Genomic DNA, 23,249 nt, shown 5'->3' with positions numbered 1-23,249 from the left:
ATTTTCTTAAGAACTATCACGCTGTTTTCCAAAGGAATTACGCCATTTTATGGTCCCAAGAAAAGTACACAAGGCTGCCCATTTCTCCACATCCTTGTCAACACCTATTATTTTACGTTGTTTTAGTAATAGCATTTTAATGGGAGTGATGTAATATCTCACTGTGGTTTAGATTTGCATTTCCCTAATGATCAGTGACACTGAATATCTTTTCATATGATTACTGGCCATTTGTGTATCTTCTTGGAGAAATGTCTATTTAAGTACATTTTAAAATGAGGTTGTTTGGTTTTCATTGTTGTTGAAATCTCTGTATATCCTGGATATTATCAGATATGTAATTTGTAAATATTTTCTCCCATTTTGTGCTCTGACTTTTTACTTTGTTGATAGTGTCCTTTGGTGTACAAAAGTTTTAATATTTGGTGAAGACAAATCTACCTGCTTTTTTATGTTGTTGACTGTGCCTTTGGTATAATATTCAAAAAATTATTACTAAACGAATGTCATGAAGTTTTCCCTTTTCTTCTAGGATTTTTATAGTTTTTAGCTCTTACATTCATGTCGTTAACCCAATTTGAATTAATTTTTGTATACGATATTAGGTAAGGGTCCAACTTCATTCTTCTGCATGAACATAAACAGCCTTGCTATTACCATCTGTTCAAAGGGCTATCATGTCCCCACTGAATGGTCTTTGTAGTCTTGTTGAAAAGCATTTGACTACCTATGTCAGAGCATATTTCTGGGCTCTGTATTCTATCCCATCCATCTGCATGTTTGTCTTTATGCCAGTATCACAGTTTTTTCAGTACTATTGTTGCTCAGCTGCTAAGTTGTGTCCCACTCTTTGCAACCCCACGGACTGCACCATGCCAGGCTCCCCTGTCCTTCACTATCCCACAGAGCTTGCTCAAACTCATGTCCATTGAGTCAGTGAAGTCATCCAAGCACCTCATTTTCTGTTGCCCCCTTTCCTCTTGCCCTCAATCTTTCCCAGCATCAGGGTCTTTTACAATGAGTCAGCTCTTTGCATCAGGTGACCAAATTATTGTCAATTATTAACCAATTATCATCGTCATCAGTCTTTCCAATAAATATTTAGGATTGATTTCCGTTTCCTTTGTAGTATTTTGAAATCAGGAAATATAAGTCTTTCAACTTTGTTTTTCTTTCCAAGATTGTTTTGGCTGTTCAGAGTCTCTTGAGATACTGTGCAAATTTTAGAACGAATTTCTCAATTTCTGCAAGGAAAAATGTTGTTAGGATTTTGCTAGTGACTGCATTGAGTCTGTACATTGCTTTGGGCAATATTGACATCTTAATGATAAAACTTCCAATTCACGAACATCAGTATTTCCATTTATTTATGTATTCTGTATTTCTTACATCAATGTTTTATAGGTTTTAGTGTACAAATTTTTCACCTCTTTGATTAATGTGTTAAGTATTTTATTCTTTTTCACATTTTTGCAAATGGAATTGTTTTCTTAATTTCTTTTTCAGATTGTTCAATTTTGGGTACAAAAATATCACTGTTTTGTGTGTATTGGTTATGTACCCTGCTAATTTGCTAGATTATTTTATTAGTTCTAATTTTTGTGTCTTAGTACTTCATGATTTTCTATAGGGCTCATGCTATCTATAAACATATAATTTTACTTCTTCCTTTCCTAATTGGATGCCTTTTATTTCTTTTACTTGATTAACTGCTCTGGCTATGACTTCCAGTATTACATAGCACAGAAGCAGTGAAAGAAATCATCCTTGCCTTGTTCTTGATCTTAGAGGAAAAGCTTTCAATCCATCACCCTTGAGTATGACATTCACTAAGGGTTTTTCATATATGGCTTTTATGATGTTGAGGTAGCTTCCTTTTATTCTTATTTGCTGAATTTTTTTTTATCATGAGATAAGATGGATTTTAGCAAATAGTTTTCTTTTTTCCATCAACTGAGATGATTATTTGTTTTTTTCCTTCCTTTAGTTAATGTGGTATATTATGGTGCTCAATTTTGTATGTTGAACCATCCTTGAATTCCAGAAATAAATCCCACATTGTCATGGTGCATGATATGATTTTGGTTTGCTAGTATCTTGTTGAGAATGTTTGCAATAATATTCAAAAGGGAAATTTTTTCCTTATTCATAAGGCACTATAGCACTCTTAGAGTGTCTTGATCTGGCTTTCATTAAAGGGCAATGCTATCCTCATAGAAAAAAGAAAGCATTTTTGCCTTTTCAGTTTATTAGAAGAGTTTGAGGAGGATTAATTAATTAGTTCTCCTCTAAATGTATGGTATAATTTACCAGTTAAGCTGTCAGATTCATGGCTTTCCTTTGTCAGGAGATTATCCATTACTGATTTGATATCCTTATTAGTTACAGGTCGACTCAGATTCTCTTTGTCTTTGTGATTAAGGCTTGGTGAGCTTTGTGTTTCTAGGTATTTGTCTAGTTCATCTAGGTTAGCTAATTAGATAGTGTACAGTGGCTCACTGTATCCTCTTGTAACTCATTTTGGTTCTACAGAATTGAAAGTCATGTCCCTGCATTCATTTCTGATTTTAATAATTCAAGATTTTTTACTAATCAGTTTGCTGTTGTTGAGTCATTAAGTTATGTCCAACTCTTTGTGACCCCATGGACTGCAGCACACCAGGCTCCTCTGTCCTTCACTATCTTGTGGAGTTTGCTCAAATTCATTTCCATGGAGTCAGTGATGCTATATAACCATCTCATTCCCAGCATCAGGGTCTTTTTGAATGAGTTGGCTCTCTGCACAAGGTGGCTAAAATATTGGAATTGCAGCTTCAGCATGAAGCTTCAGTCCTCCTAATGAATACTGATTGATTTCCTTTAGGTTTGATCTTGCAGTCCAAGGGACTTTCAAAAGTCTTCTCCAGTACCACAATTCAAAAGCATCAACTCTTTGGCACTCAGACTTCTTTATGGTCCAGCTCTCATATCTCTATATGACTACCAGAAAAACCATAGCTTAGACTGTGCAGACCTTTGTCAGCTTTGACTACAGTGAAGAACAGGGAAGCCTGGTGTGCTACTGTCCATGGGGCTGGCAAAGAGCTGGACACGATTTGACGACTGAACAACAACAATCTTTGTTGGCAAAGTAAAGTCTGTGCTTTTTAATATGCTGCCTAGGTTTGTCATCACTTTCCTTCCAAGGAGCAAGCGTCTTTTGATTTCATGGCTGCAGTCACCATCTGCAGTGATTTTGGAGCCCAAGAAAATAAAATCTGTCACTGCTTCCACTTCCCCCCTTCTATTTGCCATGAAGTGATGGGACCAGATGCCATGATCGTAGTTACTGAATTCACTTTTTCACTCTCCTCTTTCACCCTCATCAAGAGGCTCTTGAGTTCCTCTTCACTTTCTGCCATTAGAGGGGTATCATCTGCATATCTGAGGTCATTGACATTTCTCTTGGCAATCTTGATTCCAGCTTGTGATTCATCTAGCCCTGCATTTTGCATGATGTTCTCTGCATAGAAGTTAAATAAACAGTGTGACAATATGCAGTCTTTCCATACTCCTTTACCAATTTAGAACCAGTCAGTTGTTCTGTCTGGTTCTAACTGTTACTTCTTGACTTGAATAGAGGTTTCTCAGGAGACAGGTAAGATGGTCTGGTATTCCCATCTCTTTAAGCATTTTCCACAGTTTGTTGTGATCCACATAGTCAAAGGTTTACTGTAGTCAATGAAGCAGAAGTAGATGTTTTTCTGGAATTACCTTGCTTTCTCTATGATCCAATGAGTGTTGGCAATTGGTTTCTGGTTCCTCTGACTCTTAAATGCAGCTTCTACATCTGGAAGTTCCCAACTGATGTATTACTGAAGCCTAGCTCTAAGGATTTTGTGCATATCCTTGCTAGTGTGTGAAATGAGTGCAGCTGTACAACAGTCTGAACATTCTTTGGGACTGGCATGAAAAGTGACCTTTTCCAGTCCTGTGGCGACTGCTGAGTTTTCCACATTTGCTGACAAATTTACAAAGCACCAACTCTTTGGCACTCAGACTTCTGAGTGTTGAGTGCAACACTTTAACAACATTCTCTTTTAGGATTTTAAATCCTAAGGTGCTGAGTGCAGCACTTTAACAGCATACTCTTTCAGGATTTTAAATAATTCAGCTGGAATACCATCACCTCCACTAGCTTTGTTCATAGTAAAGCTTCCTAAGGGAAGCTTTTTTTTTTCACTTGACTTCACACTCTAGGATGTCTGGCTCTAGGGGAGTGACCACACCATTGTGGTTATCCAGTTCATTAAGACCTCTTTTGTAAAGTTCTTCTGTGTATTCTTGCTGTCTCTCCTCACACTTTTCTGATTCTGTTAGGTCCTTACTGTTTCTGTCCTTTATCATGCCCATCCTTGTATGAAACGTTCCCTTGATATCTCCTATTTTCCTGAAGAGATTATCTAGTCTTTCCCACTCTGTTTTTTCCCTTTATTTCCTTGCATTGCTCATTTAAGAAGGCCTCCTTATCTCTCCTGGCTATTCTCTGAAACTCTGCTAAAGATTTAATCAGTCTAGCTGAAGTTTTATTGATTTTGTCAGTTTTTCTGAAGACTCAGTCCTTGGTTTTACTGATTTATCTATTGTTTTTCTATTCTTTATTTATTTCTGCTCTAATCTTCCCTTCCTTTTGCTAGACTTGAGCTTCGTTTGCTCTTCTAGCTCCCTTAAGGTGTAAAGTTAGGTTATTAATTTGAGATCTTTTTTTAAAAAAGTAAGCATTTTACAGCTATACATTTCCTTCTGAGTACTGCTTCCATTGTTTTCCATAAGTTTTGGTTTGTTGCATTTTCATTTTAACTCAGCCTCATGCATTTTCTCATTTCCCCTGTGATTTCTCCCTTGACCCACTGGTTGTACAAGAGTGTGTTGTTTAATTTCCACATATTTGTGTATTCTCCAATTTTCCTTCTGTTACTGATTTCTAACTTAATCCCACTGTGGTTAAAGAAGATACTTTGTATGATAATTTTTAAATCTGTGGAGACAACCTGTGAATATATTCAGTATATCCTGGAGGATGTCCCATGTGCATTTGAAAAAAAGGAATATTCTGCTATTGTTGGGTAGTGTTCTGTATATCTTGTTAGATCTAGTTGCCTTATTGTGTTGTTCAAGTCCTCTATTTCCTCACTTATCTTCTGTCTAGTTTTCCTATTCACTACTAATAGTGTGTGTGTGTGTGTGTATGTGTGTGTGGAAGGGGAGAGCTGAAGTGTCTATTATTACAGAAAACTGCAGACCTGTCACTACAATTCTATAAAGTTTTTGTTTCATATATTATAATGATCTGTTATTAGGTACATAAATACTTAAAACTGTTCCATATTCTTGCTGTATTGAATCTTTTATTATATACAAGATATCTTTGTCTCTTGTAACTTTTTCTGACTAAAGTCTATATTGTATCATATTAGTATAACCACTCCTGATCTCTACAGTTACTATCTGCATGGACTATCTTTTTTATTCTTTTGCTTTTGATTTATTTGTGTCTTAATGTAAAGTCAGCCTCTTATACACATTGGAGCATTTCTTAGATCCATTCTACTAAACTGTCTTTAAAAACAAAACAAAATAATTTTTTTATTTTGTGCTGGAGTATAGCTGATTAACAAGCAATGTTGCAATAGTTTTAGGTGAACAGGAAGGGACTCAGCCATACATATACATGTATCCATTCTTCCCCAAACTCAATCTGTCTTTCGACTGGAGAGTTTAACCTATAATTTAAGATAATTACTGACAAGGAGGGACTTCCTTCTGCACTTTGCTATTTGTTTTCTATGTGTTTTATAGCTTTTTCGGGTGCTCATTTCCTGCATTAGTGATTTTTTTTTTTGCATGTTTCATTTTTTATGGTGAAATTTTTAAATTCCCTTCTCATTTCCTTTTGGGTACATTTTATAGCTATTTTCTTTGTGATTACTATGAGCATTATATTTAACATCCTAAAGTCATACCATTCTGATTTTATACCAGTCTAAATTCAATAGCACACAGAAACTCTGCAACAAGATGGTTTTTTAAAAAGCAAAAAAAAAAAAAAAAAAATACGGAATTATAAATCAAGACAAGAACCACCAAGGAAAAAGCAGACTGCTATGATAAAGAAAACAGGTGGCCTTTTCAGAGAAGTCAGCAAGGAGGGTCTCTCTAAGGGGACATTCACACGGAGACATAAAAGACAGAGGAGTCAACTCTGTATAAAGTGGGGCAAAGAACATTCCTGACAAAGAGATACTACAAGTCAGAGAGGAGCCCACAGGGGTCCCCGAGAAACGGTGGTGCATGGGGCAGGAGCTCATGCCGGCATGGAGCAGGGAGTGAAGCCCGCGAGAAGCAGGTGGGCCCCGGCCACACAGCCTGGGAAGGCAGAGGGGGAAGAGTTCCACATCCGCCACAAGGGAAGCCACAGAGCGCCTCAGAGCTCCTAGCGACAACGTCCTAATTCTGTCGGAAGAAGATCCTTCTGGCCATTCTGTAGCAAGGATACAAGAGGGAAGACAATGGAAGTGAGGAGCCCAGGAAGAATAGCCCTGCAGTTGTCGAGATAAAAAACAATGGCGGTCAGTCCAGAGTAGAGATGGAAAGAAAGGGCAGATCTGAGGGATGACCAGGTGGGACAGGGAACCCTCAGCCCAGGTTTGAGACCTCACCCTGTGAGGCACTCACTGGCTCTGCACCCCAAACTCCCCACAAGCCTCTATTTTCTTCTCTGTAAAATGAGAATGAGGAAATCTACCAAGGATGAGGAGGAAGTGACATGAAATCATGAAGCTTCCGTCTGGACTAGTCAATGCGCCATGAACACCCTTCCTTCCTCTCAAACATGGGCCATCAGACTACTGATTGATGTAGACCTAATTCATGACAACCCTGCGATGCTATGAAAACTGTGAGTACTTGACACCAAACTCCCAAACCCTGCCAACTGTGGGTGGGCTATCACACACCCAGGCCCCACAAGCCCCCTGGCCTGACTCGGGGACAGGGACTTGTCTGGGTTTAGCCCCTGTGGTCAGAGTGGCACGTAGGAGTTGGGTCAGTCCCCTGCCCACAGAGACCCAAGTGGGAGGGCGGGCAGGGGGGTGGGCACTTGGACATCAGCACCAGATGGTACTGGAGAGAAACCGATGGAACAAAGGCAGCAACCTCTCCAGCAGATTTCCTTCCAAATCCAGAGGAGCGAAGGAGACAGAGCTGTTTTAACCCTACACGCCCACAGAAAACACGGTCCACCAGGATAGAGAGGGCGGGCTGGCCTTCCCCCTTCCTGCCGGCTGCACCCGAAGGCCTTGTCTAGTGACACAGCTCCTCAGTCCAGCCACCACCCTTCCCTGGCATCCCAGCTTAGAGATGATCTTACTGGGGATCTTACTGATCCCCTTTCTGAAACAGTTATGGGCAGGACAGACAGAATTCTTTGTATTTTTAACACTAGCGTTTGAGAAATTGAAGGATGCTGGAGGTGGTGGAGGGTGGCCTTGTTTAAAGCAAGGTACATTGTCTGAATGCGACTGGTTCTTAACTATTCCAAACAGCAAGTCACAGAGCAACAGAAACGGGTTGCCGGTGGTGAGAATCGGTGCAAGCAGGTCGGGTGCTCTGCGTCCACTTGTTTTCTGGCCTTGTCAGACCAGCCAAGAAACTCCAAGAAGCAGATGACTGAGGGGCTAAGTGTCAGTGTTCAAATGCCATGTGCCCTGCACCAAAGTGGCAAGCCCTTCCCAGGCAGGCCTCATTAAGAAACATCTAAATCCCAAACGAATGTAGTTGGCCCAGATTTGCCCTCAAGCAGCAGGATCTGGAGCCACCAACATCTTAGTATCAGCAGCGAAGAGGCATGAAGAGTGTCACGTTGAAGCCAAGCATCACCACCACTCAGCCTGTCTTTCCGTCCTTACAGCTCATGGGGAGACCAACACTCCCACATACAACCCCTCTCTGACCTGTGCTAAATGAAACAGCGGCCCTTGTCCACATGATAAAGTTATGAAAGCAAATATCAAACTGGGAGCTTTGCCTTATTACTACTTTAGCTGTTGTAATGAATGTTTATTCCCTGGACTTGTGCCCTGGACAAAAAATAAATAAATGAGATGAAATTGCCTACAGGTGAGAGAGCCTGGTGCTCAGCCAGCCCCCGCAGCCCTCCCCTGGGCTCTGCTCCGGGCGACTGCAGCGCCGCAGCCCGTCGTTAACCAGCCGCCAGGGAGGCCAGGGCTCGTGCAAACGCAGGGCTCGGATATTTCTCAGAAATCAGGGCCAAACACCATTAAAAGCTGAAACAGGAGCAATTCCACTTCTGGGTACATACCCAAAAGAAGTGAAAGCAGGGACTCAGGCTGTACACCCACGTTCACAGCAGCATTATTCATAAGAGCCTAAAGGAGGCAGCAACCTGAACATTTATCAATGGATGAACAGACAAAATGTAATCTATCCATACGATGGAGTATTTTGCAGCCAAAAAGGAAGGAGATTCTGACACCTCTAACAACATGGACCAACCTAGAGGACATCATGCTGAGTGAAAATCAACCAGTCACAAAAGAACAAATACTCTTTGACTCCATTTGTATATGAGGTCCTTAGGGGTGTCAAATTCAAAATGGAAGGGTGGCTGTCGGGGCTGGGGGAAGGGGGAATGGGGTGTCAGTGTCTAATGAGCACAGTTTCAGTTCTGAAAGACAAAGGAATTCCGGGGACGGATGGTGACAATGGCGGTACAACAATGTGAATGTACCTAATGTTATGGAACTGCAGGCTTAAAGGGTGAGACAGAGACTTTTATGGTATGTACTTACTACCATAAATTTTAAAAACCTGGAGAAGGAAAGGAAGGAAGGAAAAAATGGAGAGGAAGGAAAGGGCGGGGGGAGGAAGGAAAGGGCAGGGGGAGAAAGGAAAGAAAAGAAGTTAATAGTAATTCCTAGAGCTAATGACTTTGAAAGGGAGGGTGACCTGGTGCCTCATGGTGTGCCCGTGTCCACGGATCAGCCCTGGACCAGTGCCCCAGTGGGTCCACATCACTGGGCTTTGCAGACGAGCCCGTCCTACAGGGAGGTCTGTGGGTCCAGAGGGTAACTCACCTTCAAGACCCCACACACTGCTAAAGCAGCCTCGGCCTCGTGGCATGGCCTGTCTGTGGTGGGGGTGCGGGACAGACAGATGGAGTTTCCTGCAAATCAATATGTGTCCCCAAAGCAAGCACTGGCAAGTCAACCAGACAGAGGTCGAGGTACCAGAGTCTTGACTTCACAGTGGGCAGGAACTCTGTGGAGCTCGCCATCCCCATCAGCCCAGGGTGAGGCTTACGATCATCTATTTCCCTGTGGCTTATTACAGATGGGCCTGGCCCGACAGCCACAGCCCTGCCAATGACTGCCTGTGTGACCCGGGCCATACCTCCAGCCTCCCTGTTCTTGGACTGCCTCCAGCATCTCTCAGTCACTGTGGCACAGCCAGGGCCTGGCCCTTTCTGCTTCCCATGAGCTGTATATGCACTTGTCACCAGGCACAAGACGCCTGGGGCGGCTAAAGGCCCGGGGGTGGTTAAGCCCCTGCCTCACGGCTGCTCACGCAGAGGGAGCCAGCTCAAAGTGGTTCTGACGCTGCCAGTTCTGAGCTCAGAGCAGGGCTCCCACCTTAGGTCTGTCTGGGCCTACACCCCACACTTGTACCCCTCACCCGCTTCCCTCTCCAAAGTCCTCCTCGACCTCGGTTCCACCCAGTGAGGCTCTTTTCTCTCCCTCAGCCAAGATCTTCAACAATGCTGTTTCTACTCCTTCACTTCCTGATCTCATCCTGGTTTGCCCCAACACAGCTTCCACCCCCAGCAATCCCTAAAGTGAGTGAAAGTGAAGTCACTCAGTCCTGTCTGACTCTTTGCAACCCCCATGGACTATAGCCTATGAGGCTCCTCTGTCCATGGGTTTTTCCAGGCAAGGGTACTGGAGTGGGTTGCCGTTTTCTTCTCCAGGGGATCTCCCCCCCCCAGGGATGGAACCCAGGTCTCCCACATTGCAAGAAGATGCTTTTACCCTTTTACCATCTGAGCCACCAGGGAACCAATCCCTAAAGCTACTCCTTTGGGGCCGGCAGCAGCATCAGGCATTGTTAACCACTCCCTTCCCACACCTCTCACCTCGCTCCTTAAGGACAACCCACACCGGGTCTGTCTGCCTTCCCGCCCGGCCCTGACCCCGGAACTCCACTGTGCCTCTGCCGGCATCTTCTCTCTCCCCACTGTGCTCTGCTCAACCCGGCCAAGGCCAGCCACACCAACAGCTGCAGCCCCAGCCTCGCGCCCAGCAGCCTTAGTCCCTTCATCCACCAGGCCCACCATCCTGAGCTCCACCAGCGAACTCAAAGCTAGCTTGTCCAAACTGGAACCCTCGCTGTGTCCCCAAACACTCTTCTCCTTTTCCCATCCAGTAGCCCTGCCAACCACCCAGGCAACCAGAGCATAGCTCGGGGGTACCCTGGGTCTCTCTTGCCTTTGCCTTTCCAGGCCAGACACCCAGTCCTGTGGGTCTCTCCTCCCAGCACACCCTCCTCCCCACAGGATCATCTCCTCCACCCCCACACCCGCCCCTTAGTCCAGACGCTTTCACCTCACACGCTCCATCCCCAGTGCTCCTTCTTGCCTTTCCAACTCCAGTCCCCCCAGGTGCAGCTGTGGGGCTGTCCTTCCAGACCTTAGTCCATGCACGTTTCTGCCTCCCCTCGGGAGGCCTCACCAGCCCTCCCCATCCTGACTCTGGGCACCCACCTCATTAAGGCTGCTCCCCTCCCAGCTGCAGCCACACCAGTCCACCTGTCCTCCCCAAGATGTAGCTCCTGTGGCAGGGACCTGCCACTGCTCCCCAAATCGGGCACGCACCCTCACTTGGCTGAAGGGTCAGCTCTTTCATGATGCCCCCACACTTCGGGGTGATCACTCCCCAGACCTCCACCTGGCCCCCAGTGCTCCCTGCAGAAATGCCTACTCAAGCACAGATGCTTCGCCCATCTGTGACACCACTGCCTTCTGTGGAAAGGACCGGGTCTTTTAGGATTTGTAACTGGCACCTACCACAGTGCCAAGAGATCTTCAAAACTGCTTGTGAGGAGAGTGGATGGATGCTGGAGTAGGGATGCACACAAACATCCTTCTGTGTCTGAAGTTTGAGGTGGCCAGCAGCTCCCCACCTGCCCACCATGTGACCTTTCCCTCCTCCACCCATTCATCAAATCAGAGGAGACACAGCTCCTTCCCTGGTTCCCTCAACTAGGCAACCTCTATTCCTCTCATAGGACCAGCTCTGTTTTACACTAAAGTCGGATATTGATTCTTTGTACTAGACAGTTGGCTCCTTAGAGCAGGACTGACTGACTCAGCTTTGAGTCCTCTGAGAGGGGCCTTCATCCACAGAAAGGGTCTTGGGAGGCCTCTAGTGGGGAGCACGGGAGACTCCCATAGCCAGAGGACTCCTACCACCCGGAAGACTCTCATCACTGGGCAGATTCCCATCACCGGGTGGATTCCCACTACCAGAGGACTCTGGTCCCCGGGCGGACTCCCACACCAGGCAGACTCTCACCCTGGGCGGACTCCCAATTCGGGCGGACTCCCACACCAGGCGGACTCTCACACCAGGCGGACTCCCACTACCAGAGGACTCCGGTCCCCAAGCAGACTCCCACACCGGGTGGACTCTCACACCGGGCAGACTCCCACTACCAGAGGACTCCGGTCCCTGGGTGGACTCCCACACCAGGCGGACTCTCGTCACCGGGTGGCCTCCCATCCCTGGAAGGACTCCCATCCCCCAGCGGACTCCCATCACCGGGCGGACTCCGGTCACCAGGCGGCCTCCCATCCCCGGGTGGACTCCCATCCCCGGGCGGACTCCCGTCACCGGGCGGACTCTCATGGCCCGGCGGACTCTGACACCGGGCGGCCTCCCATCCCCGGGCGGACTCTCATGGCCCGGCGGACTCCCACACCAGGCGGACTCCCAGCACCGGGCGGACTCCCCCACACCGGGCGGACTCCGGCACTGACCCCTCACCAGCCCGGCTCAGTACTCAGGCCTTTGCCTAGGGCGCCCCCCGCCCCCCCCACCTTGTGCCCCACCTGCCCAGGGGTGGCAAGTCTGCGTGTGAGCCCACCCTGGAGCCAGGAGCAGACGCCCGCGCCGCGCGCAGAGCCCTCTCCAGGGGCAAGCAGACTCACCATGTTCATGACGGTAAGGATAAACCTCTGGGCGGCCTCGGCCCCGTGGTACTGCACCATGTCGGCGTCGGCCACCACCAGCGTCTCCACCGTGTGTTCGCTGGTCAGCCGGATGGCATTCCTCCGCCGCCGCCCGTCCCGCGACGGCCGGCCCCTCCTCGGCTTCTTTTCTAGAAAACAACGGAGACGTTCGTGCAGCGCTTTGCGTGTTGGCTTCCTATCCACATGGTGAACAGGGCTCTTGCCACACCTCCCCAAGAGAACGACCAGTCTTCCCGGCCAGCGGCTGGGCCTGGCGCCCCCTGCCCTCCTCTGCCGCAGCCAAGCCTGCGCATCTGGGGCCAGATGTCACGACGGACATGCCCGTCCACCATGGCAGCGAGGAGCAGAAAGGCTGAAGACCACAGAACAGAAAACCTGTCCCTGTGGAGAATGAGGAGGACAGTCTGTGGAGGATAGGAAGCCTGGGTCAGGCAGGGAGGGTTAATGACCCAGACCCACAAGGCTTTCTGAAAGCGCCAGGACCCATTGCTGGTAACTGGGGCCAGCAAGCAAAGACCTGGAAGTGGGTGCCCCAGAGACGGAGCGGATAGTCAGGAATAAGGAGCCATTAGCAGACAAAAAAGCAGTATTTCAAAAAAAAAACAACAAAAAACCAAAACACAATAGAAAAAAAAAAAAAATCACAGGACACACATTGAGGCCAAGATTTGAGTTTGCTGTTTCCTCACCACAGGGAAGGGCTATTAGTAAACAGTGAGTAACCCTCTGCTGACTCTTCAGATCAGTTGACTTCCTAGAAGACCTTACTTTGCTAAACAGCTGTGGTTACTACTCTTGAGTCCCACATCAGAACATCTGGACGCTTAAAGCCGCCATGTAAGGACTGACATACAGATTTGTGGGTGCAAACACCTCTGACCAATATCAAAGGCTGATGTCAATAACATGCGCTTTCAGGATCCGAATGTGAACAGAAAGGCAGTTCCTTAATTTGATAGCTATTATTTCCATTTTTACATCAGCCCACATGGAAGCCTTTCTTTGGGATTGGAATGAAAGTCTTCTGTGTGGGCTGATATAAAAATGGAAATAATAGCTATCAAATTAAGGAACTGCTTTTCTTTCTCTCCTTAGAAGAAAAGTTATGACCAACCTAGACAGCTTTTTAAAAAACAGAGACATTACTTTGCCAACAAAGGTCCGTCTAGTCAAAGCTATGATTTTTCCAGTAGTCATATATGGATGTGAGAGTTGGACTATAAAGAAAGCTGAGCACCGAAGATTGATGCTTTTGAACTGTGGTATTGGAGAAGGCTCTTGAGAGTCCCTTGGACTGCAAGGAGATCCAACCAATCCATCCTGAAGGAAATCAGTCCTGGGTGTTCATTGGAAGGACTGATGCTGAAGCTGAAACTCCAATACTTTGGCCACCTCATGCGAAGAGATGACTCATTGGAAAAGCCCCCCATGCTGAGAAAGATTGAAGGTGGGAGGAGAAGGGGACGACAGAGGATGAGATGGTTGGATGGCATCACTGACTCAGTGGACATGAGTTTGAGTAAACTCTGGGAGGCCTGGCGTGCTGCAGTCCATGGAGTCGCAAAGAGTCGGACACAACTGAGCAACTGAACTGAACACAGAAGCCAGCTCTGCTACAACCTCTATGCAATAAACTCAGCCCACAGATGTACAAACTGGTTTCATACAGTGACTCAATCATTCTAGAACCAAAGATGCACACAAAAAAACCTGAAATACACTTCATAGTGTATAAACAAAAACAGTCTGTGCAGTGAGACAAACTGAAAAACAATCTACAACCACAGAGGAAGCCAGTGATGGTAAGACAATGGGCAGCCATGTAAAGCACAATTGTGAAGATTATTTAGTGATGTAGAGAGAAGCACATATAAGTCTATATATAGTTAAATCTCAGGTTGGCAAAGAATTTAACACACAAGCATCTTCAGGCCCAGAGATAATAACCTTCTTTAGGAAGAACTTACCTAAAATACAAATCATAGGTGATGTGTGATCTTCAGTTTCCTTTTTTTCCACTGTATTTTCCAAATTTACACAATGGAACAAGTACGTATTTATTTAAAGTATTATCCCTGAGTCTGAGAAAACCCCAGAAGTCACTTTTAAACTATAAACAATAAAACAGAGGGCCTGGGGAGCAAAATATGTCGTCTGACTTATCACAGAAATGCAAGACAAAATATATGACTTTTGTCAACCTGCAGGGTGGTTCCTTCCTCCCCAAAGCCAGGCTCACCTCCCATGGAGACTTCCAGGCCTTAGGAGTGGAACTTGGGAAGGCAGGGTCTATTCTAAGAGAAAAGATATGGTCTCAGATAGTACTGCCTTTGCACATGGCCAGAATGAAAGAGGCCCCTGGTAGGCAATCTCTCTCTGGACATACACTCACATTCACGGAGTCCCTCTGAATATGAGGAAGGTAGACCATGGGCAACTCCAAATCCTGAGCTCAGCATGCTTGCCAGGCGCTCACTGCCTGATCAGGCCAACCTGTCCATCTTGGAATATACGATAAGCCATGTCATTCTCACTTTAAAGCAGCAGAAGTGAAGGGCCACCCAAACAGGAACTTTGCTGTAACCACACACCCACATTTTCCAAGGCGATGAAGAGACAAACTGTGCCGCAGTTCCTCCCTAAGCTGGGAGTTATTACCCGTCTTTCCGCATCCCCAACTCATGGATTCCTCTGCAGCTACTCCCCACACTGGCTGCTTATTTTCACCATGTCTGTGTTTTCTGGTTCCTGCATGAATAGAGCTGCATTTTTAGCAATGTCTAAAGGATGCATTAGTAATATTTCTCTGGAAGATGCTGGGCTGAAACAGGTGAGTGGTGAGTGCTTTCCTAGAAAGGTAGCCCAGCACTTCCCACCAGAGGAGCAGGTGACCCCTGGACTTTTCACAGAGCAAAACACTGCATGGGCCATCTGTCTTTCAAGTAGGACCAACAAGAACTGCCTCCCCCCTCCCTGATGGGCCTGGGAGAGCTAATAAATGGTGCCACAAAGGGCATAATGCTGCATGTTAACATCTGCCCAGAATACTCAGTCATGGGAAAAACACGACAGCCAGGGGCTCTGTGGTCACTAAAGGGTTTGCAACTACAATGACTTCGTCTGCCCCTTTCACCCCCAGCCCCAGGCCCAGTACATGTTGTGAAGTAAACACTCACTGAATGAGTGCATGCTTGAGTGGATGGATGAATGCATGGATGAATGAGTGAGTGGAATCCCTATTTCCCAAATAACAAAGCTGAAGTCAAGCACTGGGCAGGGGTGGATTTGGCCCTAGAACCCAGGCCTCACCCCACAGCTCTGACTCTCCTGCCTGCACTGCTTTGGGTGTGAGCAGGCTCCTCAGTGTCATCTGAACTTAAAACACAGGGACAGGAAAGGCCACAGAAAACTCAGCAGGAAAGGACTCTGTGCATGGCCTTGGCTGCTGCAGGACCTGAGCGGCGGGAGGAGCAGCCTTCTGCCTCCACGCGCACCAGGCCCTCAAGTCAGAGCAGCAAGTACACGGCCGGCCCCCAGGGCACACGTGCTCCTGCCTGTGTCCCCTCACCAACAACCGTGAACTGGGGCTGTCACACGGCAACCATGCTAGGTTGGCTGGCAATCCCCCCCACACCCCGGTGCTCAGTCCTTTCCCAAGCATGAGAAGAGGAGCCTCAAGACTCGAATCAGATCCCCACAGCCAGCTGGGTTTCAGGAAATCAGAATTTTTCATATTTCACGGGACAGTGTGGTGTCCAGGCCGCATAGTGAACACCCCTTTCAGGGACGTCTAGGACAGCAAGCCCTCATCAAAGGCAATACTCTTTCTGCAGTGGAATGAGTACATAAAGACACTCAGCAGTCAGCGTCCAGAAGCCTGGATTGGGGAACAAAAGATAAGAGAGTGAGGACCTGTGTTCCCTCTCCCTAGACGTGGGAACAGGGGGAGCAGGAGGCAGCTCACCGCCCCCCTCAATCCCTGCTCCCAGCAACCCCTCCACCAGCAAAGTTCTGCAGTCATCACGCCTGATGAGTCTTCCTTTCCTACAGGGAGAACAGAACCATAATCTATTTTTACCTTTAATTCCATGAACTGCATCAATATTCCCTAATAAAGTCTCAGCAATACCAATATTCACAGATGAGAAGCATATTGAAAAGCAAGAAGAAAAACATCAATTTCAGAATAACATGGGTGCTGAATTTAGACCTCACAGGAGAGGTCAAAATTGAGGCCAGGCAGGCAGGCAGCCACCTGGGGGCCCTCCAGGCTCACTTGGTAATCAGCTGTCTCCCTCCACTGTGGGAACTGGGGAGGCGGCCCTCACCCCACCGATGAGGACAGACCGCAGCCTGCGAGGCCCCGGCTCTGTTGTCACAGACGCCGGGATCACTCCCAAGTCCAGCCCAGCAGTGTCTTTTGCCAGAACGTCGCTGGGGCTTGGTGCTGACTTGGTAGACTTTCGATCTCGGGCTTCACATTATTTTTCTTACATTTATTTTCCCTTTGCCCCAATTATCCATTAAAGAAGAAAATTGTGTGTGTTTATGCAAGTTACCATGAACCTTGTTTGGAACAAGATGCGGGAGAGAAGACAAAGAAGGAACCAAAGGCATTCTAAACATTGTAAATTTAGCATTTTCAAATATTAATTATTCTAAGAGTTTGGGGAGTGTTCAAAATGCTGAGCAAGTATATAATTTACTGTAGTTATTAGTTTTGCTCTTGGTAAAGTAAAAAATAAGCTCAGTTATGAATTGTCAAGCTCTCCGTAGAATAGATACTGCTTTAGTTTAACGACAACAGAGTATTTAGGTATTCAGGTGGGCTGCCATCTATGGGGTCGCACAGAGTCGGACACGACTGAAGTGACTTAGCAGCAGCAGCAGGGAAAACCAATGCATAAACTCCAAAATACTTGGTGTAAGTATTCAAACAGTGGAAGCCAGCCCTGAAATTACTCTATGTGCTGCAAGGAGGATCCTTGCAGGTCTGATTCTATAACGTCATCTCCAGGGAAGACCTCAGGTTATTCCTCATGCCAAATGAGCCCTGCCAGCTGCAGAAGCAACTCAGAGGGAAAACAGACACTATGGAGGAAATGGAGGCAGCTGCCCAAGGACACTGGGCTCTTCACGCTGGGAAGACAAAGATGGGCCTCTCCTCTAGGAATTGGGTGGAAGGCATCCAACACGCTTACAGAGTCAACGAGAACATGCACACTTAACCTGAACTTGGCGTTCAAGCCAGAAACATAAACATTTCCCACACATGGCTCTCAAGGTCCAGATACAAGAACGTCCCCACCTGGGTACACGAGCGCAGTGGACAACCAGAACCGTCAGCACCGTGGAAGAGTCCAGAGCCACGTGTTCTTTTAGCTGCACTGACCATGGGTGTTCTCCAGCTCTCTCATGGGTAGGATGAAAACAATCCCATTGGAAGCCCTCGCACCACTGTGATGTGTGGCCAAGAATTCACCTGAAGCCAGAGGACAGCCACTTGTCCCTCATTCTCATCTGGAGGCGCTGATCGGGGATCTGCACCCAATCCCCTGAGATCTTTGTAAGCCCTGGGGAGAGGAGTCTCCTCCGGGGCTGGGAGAGGGGTTTGCACTGGCAGGACTGTGGCTGGCTGTGGAAGGACAGGCCCTGGTGCCCAGAGTGAGCACAGGGCGCCAGGAGCTCTTCACCCTGGGGGCCGTGGAGGCAAGCAATGAGATGAGAGGCAAGCAATGACAGGAATTCTAAACAGGGATGCAGTTTGGGGCAGACCAGAGCGTGTGCCTAGCTCAACCACAAGCTACTTGTGGGACACTGGGCAAGCCTCAGAACCTCACCAAGTCTACATGACTGTCTTCAAAATCGGAATGATCACACCCACTTCACAGGCTTGCACACTGACTGAGATGCTCATGGAGCACTTAGTTCATCCTCTGGGATGTTACGATTCTTCAATACATGGCACCCTAATTGCAATAACAATTATGATTCTGGTGGCAGCCAGGTCACCTAGTGGCCAACAACAGCTTTAGAGACAGAATGCTTGGATTCAAATGAGGGTCCCCATTGTTCTGTCTGATCTGGGGTAAATTGTGTGCCATCTGCTAGCCTCAGATAACTTATCTACGAGGCAGAGGGACAACAGCTTCTCTCTCAGTGGGCTATGATCAGGCTTAAAGGAGACCCAGGTGTAATCTCTGAGCTGAGCACCTGGCTCACTGTACGTGCTCAATAAAGCTTAGCTCTACTGATGACAGACCACTGCTGTTCTTCATAGAGACAAACGAGGAGGGTGGGCCTGGAAGCTTCAGCCAGGGTGTCCCAGCTGGCCTTGTGACCCAGGCAGCTCATCTAGTTCCTCCTCTGAACACTGTGAGAAAGAAACGAGACAACCCCAAGAAGCCCAAAAGAGCATGTGGCAGGAGAAAGAACACCGCCAAGGCTGTGGTCAGGAGGGGCAACAGGACACAGACCCAGAGACACACCTGACCTGCAGAGAAACCTTCTGAAGTGCCAAAACAGCCCTCCCAACCCATAATTTGTGTACAGAGGGTTTTAGTTTTTAGACAAGGTTTCCCCCAGTGAATCACTGTGGTTATAACCCTCATTTTCACATCTTATTCTTTTGGAAACAAACAGTCCCTGGGCTGTCTGAGGACGCGCTCTGGAAAGTTGTTCCTAGGGAGCGGTCATTGCTTCTGAAGGCTCTCTAGATGAAGTGCACGGGCCCACGTGAGCGCTGGGGACAGGTGAAGTGACACCTGCGAAGCCAGTGCTCTGAGGACGTACGTGGCTCCCGAAGCTGCAGCCGAGGCCCCCTAGAGCCTCCAGGCTGAGCTCACTCCTCCCTGAAGAGTGTTGTCAGCCATGCCTACAGACAAGACAAGCAAACCGAGACCCCCAGAAAGGTGTCCAGCATCTTGCTCCTGGAGGCCACTAACCCTGCTGACTGGGTTAGTCCAGCCTTGCAGAATAACCTCTGTCCACTCTGCCCTTGAATTGGGTTCTGAGTTTCCTGAACTCAGGAGAAAAATTAAAAGTTTAAGGTAAACATGCCAGATGATCAGTTTTACACAGTCCTCCAACAGGAGGAACACCATTCCTCAGGGAAAGACAGTCTTTTCCTAACACCAACTTCTAAAATAAAAATAACAAATCAGACAAAAAATAACAAATCGGACCACTGCCCGAGCCAGTGTTTCCCACATTTTATGACAAACGTGATCATGAATTTGGTTTAGTTATATCTCTCAGGAACCTTCTATAGGAGTGGAGGACCAAAAACTACAGCACTCATCAGAGGGAATTCCAAAGAAATTCTCCTACACGTTCCAAGTGGGAGGCCTCGGGGATCCCTTGGTCCCGGGGGGCAGTGGGAGCACCCAGAGGAGCGCCCCTGGGCCCGCAGCCAACCAAACAGGCGGGCAAGAGAGGCTGGCAGAGCCGAGAAGGGAGATGACCAGTGGTCGGAGCTACAAACAGGAGGGAGGGCACGGGCTTCCAGAATCTGGGGTCAACCCGGCAGGCAGGGCCTCGGGCTCCCTCAGCGTCAGGCTCACCAAGGCGCCGCACTAACCTCCCCGCCGGGGCAGGCCGGGCTGCCGTGCAGGACACGGGGCGGGGGCCTTCTTTTCTGTACCAGCCACATCAGAAACGAACTCAAAACTGGACAACAGAAGTAACCCTGAGAACAGTGAAACCTCTCAGACCAGGCTGAACAGGAGGCTGGAGCTCTGGGGTCTACCCCGCTTGCTGGGGAGACCCCCTGGAGCCCACTGCAGGGGGAGGACCTGAGCAGATGACCCTGGGGCTCTTGGAGTGCCCCCTTCTCCCCGAGCCCCCTGCTCCCCAGGAATCCTGCAAGCTCCAAACTCCATCCATGCTATAGTCTAACATGGGTCTATACTTACCTTCTGGGCTAGACTGTGAGCTTAAGGACCCAAACATCACCCTCTGGACCTTCCAAATTGCCAAGCACAGCCTACTGTGTAGCAGAAACATTTGAGAATTATACTTGGTTGAGTGAATTTTTTAACTCTTTGAATTCCTAATAACAACATTTTCAACAAACTTAACCTAAATGTCCTGAAATTAAATTCACATACAGTACAACCATCACCTAAGGAGGTGGTTGTTGTTCAGTTGCTCAGTCGTGTCTGACTGTTTGTGATCCCATGGACCGCAGCACACCAGGCTTCCCTGTCCTTCACTTCTTCACAGAAGGTGGGGGCAACGCTAACTGTGAGGAGCCCAGCTATGGCACCCAATGGAGCTGAGTATGCCTGTGCTGTGGGGGTGGGGGGCAAGCTTCCTCATCTCTAAAACTAGGGGATAATGGCTCCACTCTCTTAGGATGGATGTGAGTCAGATGTGACACAGGGCCAGGTGTGTAACTGTTACTGTTCAGTCACTAAGTCCTGTCTGGCTCTTTGTGACCCCATGGACTGCAGCACGCCAGGCCTCCCTGTCCTTCACTATCTCCTGGAGTTTGCCCAAATTCATGTTCACTGAATTGGTGATGCCATCCAACCATCTCATCCTCTGCCTCCCTCTTCTTTTGCCTTCAGTCTTTCCCAGCATCAGGGTCTTTTCAATGAGTCAGCTCTTCTCATCAGGTGGCCAAAGTATCGGAGCTTCAGCTTCAGCATCAGTCCTTCCAATATTCAGGGTTGATTTTCCTTAGGATTGACTGGTTCAGGTATATAAGTGTACTCAAATATGCTGCTAGTTTTACTTCTATCCTTATCATTACATCACTATTACTGCTGTTAACTACTAGGGTCTACATGCTACTTTTTAAACTTTGCTTGTGTGACCCAAAACAAACAGTGGATGCTTGTACGCACCCTACAGGGTCTGACCAGGATCTCTAGTCTAGATACTCACCAATAAACTTGTTATCTTCAATATTTCTTACTAGGCAGAAGCATGAAATAATTTCTCTAAGGACATCCTTAATCATGCAGCAATAAATTAGAATTGTACAAAAATAACAGTTTCAAGAGAAGTGGCTTTTAACTCCTGCTCAATATCCCCATGTAACCTCCCAACATTCCAGAGGGTGGAATACTGTAATCATCACAAATGTGACAGAACACAAAACATGACTGTACATGAAATCAGCCATTTAAGCCACGAAATATTAATGATGTTTCATTAGAAGAGGTTTCCATAAAATAATGGAAACCAAATGTTTCTCATTGAGAAGGAAAACAGTGTGAGTCCTTCTCCTTGGGGGAGAGACTGACTCTTGCCCCAAGCGGGATTCTGTGTACAGACACACCTGCCATGCCCATATGAACTCATTTTCAGGGCACCAAAGCCACCACCGCCACAGCAACTAAATTAGTAAGATGTGTAGTTTCCACTGCATGTCCAATAGCCCCCTGTCTTTTGTCTTTAATTTTTCCAAAATAAGCATGTATGAAATGTAATAAAAAATACCTTCAAGATGGGAATTGGAAACTCTAAAAATTCACCCAGGCCTGATCTTGATGCCCATGAAGGTTCCACTTAACAGAGAGATATCCATTTCCCATGCACCAGTTATTTGTTCTTTTTATCCTAGCCCTCTCTTTTGCATTCCACTCTGGGGTGGTGGTGCTTGTTGTTATTCAGTTGCTTAGTTGTGTCTTACTCTTCACGACCCCATGGACTACAGCACGCCAGGCTTCCCTGTCCTTCACTGTCTCCTGGAGTTTGCTCAAACTCATGTCCATTGCGTCAGTGATGCCATGCTACCATCTCATCCTCTGTCGTTCCCTTCTCCTCTTACCCTCAATCTTCCCCAGCATGAGGGTCTTTTTCAATGAGTCAGCTCTTCGCATGAGGTGACCAGCATATCGGAGCTTCAGCTTCAGCATCAGTCCTTCCAATGAACATTCAGGGTTGATTTCCTTTAGGATTGACTGGTTTGATCTCCTTGTAGTTCAAAGGACTCTCAAGAGTCTTCTCCAGCACCACAATTCAAAAACATCAATTCTTCAGTGCTCAGCCTTCTTTATGGTCCAAGCTTTATTGATATCATTCATATATGATACAATTTAACTGTTGAACATGCACAGTTCAATGGTTTTAGTATATTCTCAGAGTTATGCAACCATCACCACCATCAATTGTAGAGGACCTGCAAACTATTCCCTGGACTCCCTTGCTGGCTGGGCGTGCTGGAGGGAGACAGGAAGGTAGGAGATAGGGAGAAGGGACCCCTGTGTTTTAGCACAGGGTAACAACTGTTCCAGCAGTAGTGAGCAGCTGCGGCTCCAGCCTCCAGCTCCTGGGGAACTCCCAGCCCAGCTTCCTCATCTCCTTCAGCAGTACATCCACAGGGACACCAACGTGGCTGTCAGTCCTTAAACTACTTTCTGCATTTCATTCAAGCTTCGAGGACTCCTCCCAGGCCCATGGAAATAGTAAGGATGTGCCCTTTCGCACGGCAGAGCACTGCCACAGACAGGAATGCGGCCCTTCTCCCTGAGTCGTCTTTAACAAAATCCAGTCAGTGGCGCCCCACGAAGGAAATGCAAGCATCACTGTGTGCCACGGATTTCTCAACAACCCATCACCACCACATCCAAGCACCTGGCGACAGCCCTTGCGGATTCAGTCAGCGCGGGGAAAGTAGTGGAGGAGGAAACATGAACGACTAGTCTAGTGTTTAGGTCTGCACACACACAGACTTACAAACAACATGCTTTCCGAGGAAACTGTCAGATCCAAAAAGATTATTTTCTAATCACTTTTTTCCCTTCAACCAAACGGTCTTCTTATTTTAAAAAAATAACAAAACAGCAAAAAAATCTGGAACGATGGGTCCACAGCTGAAGATGAGCTCCCAGCCAGGTGAACTTTTGGCAGTTGTGTAAATCCAACATCCTTGAAAAATAATGGCCTTCTCTCTTTTTTTTTTTTTTTTGAATAAGGGAAAAAAATAAGTTTTGCT

The 23,249-nt window shown here is 47.1% G+C and overlaps 1 protein-coding gene across 2 annotated transcripts in view; it reads right to left on the bottom strand.

The window, feature by feature from the left end:
• Nucleotides 1-23,249, bottom strand: part of ADAMTS17 (ADAM metallopeptidase with thrombospondin type 1 motif 17) — a 395,361-nt gene that overhangs the window by 319,578 nt on the left and 52,534 nt on the right. For both annotated transcript variants that reach the window (XM_043434539.1, XM_043434540.1), the window contains exon 4: nt 12,263-12,432. In XM_043434539.1, the coding sequence (XP_043290474.1) occupies nt 12,263-12,432 (170 nt within the window). The remainder of the gene's footprint in view (nt 1-12,262; nt 12,433-23,249) is intronic.

This window comes from Cervus canadensis, chromosome 17 (assembly GCF_019320065.1).
Source record: "Cervus canadensis isolate Bull #8, Minnesota chromosome 17, ASM1932006v1, whole genome shotgun sequence".
Taxonomy (NCBI): domain Eukaryota; kingdom Metazoa; phylum Chordata; class Mammalia; order Artiodactyla; family Cervidae; genus Cervus; species Cervus canadensis.
Note: the sequence above shows the minus strand (reverse complement) of the source record. Positions and strands in the feature narration are given on the sequence as shown.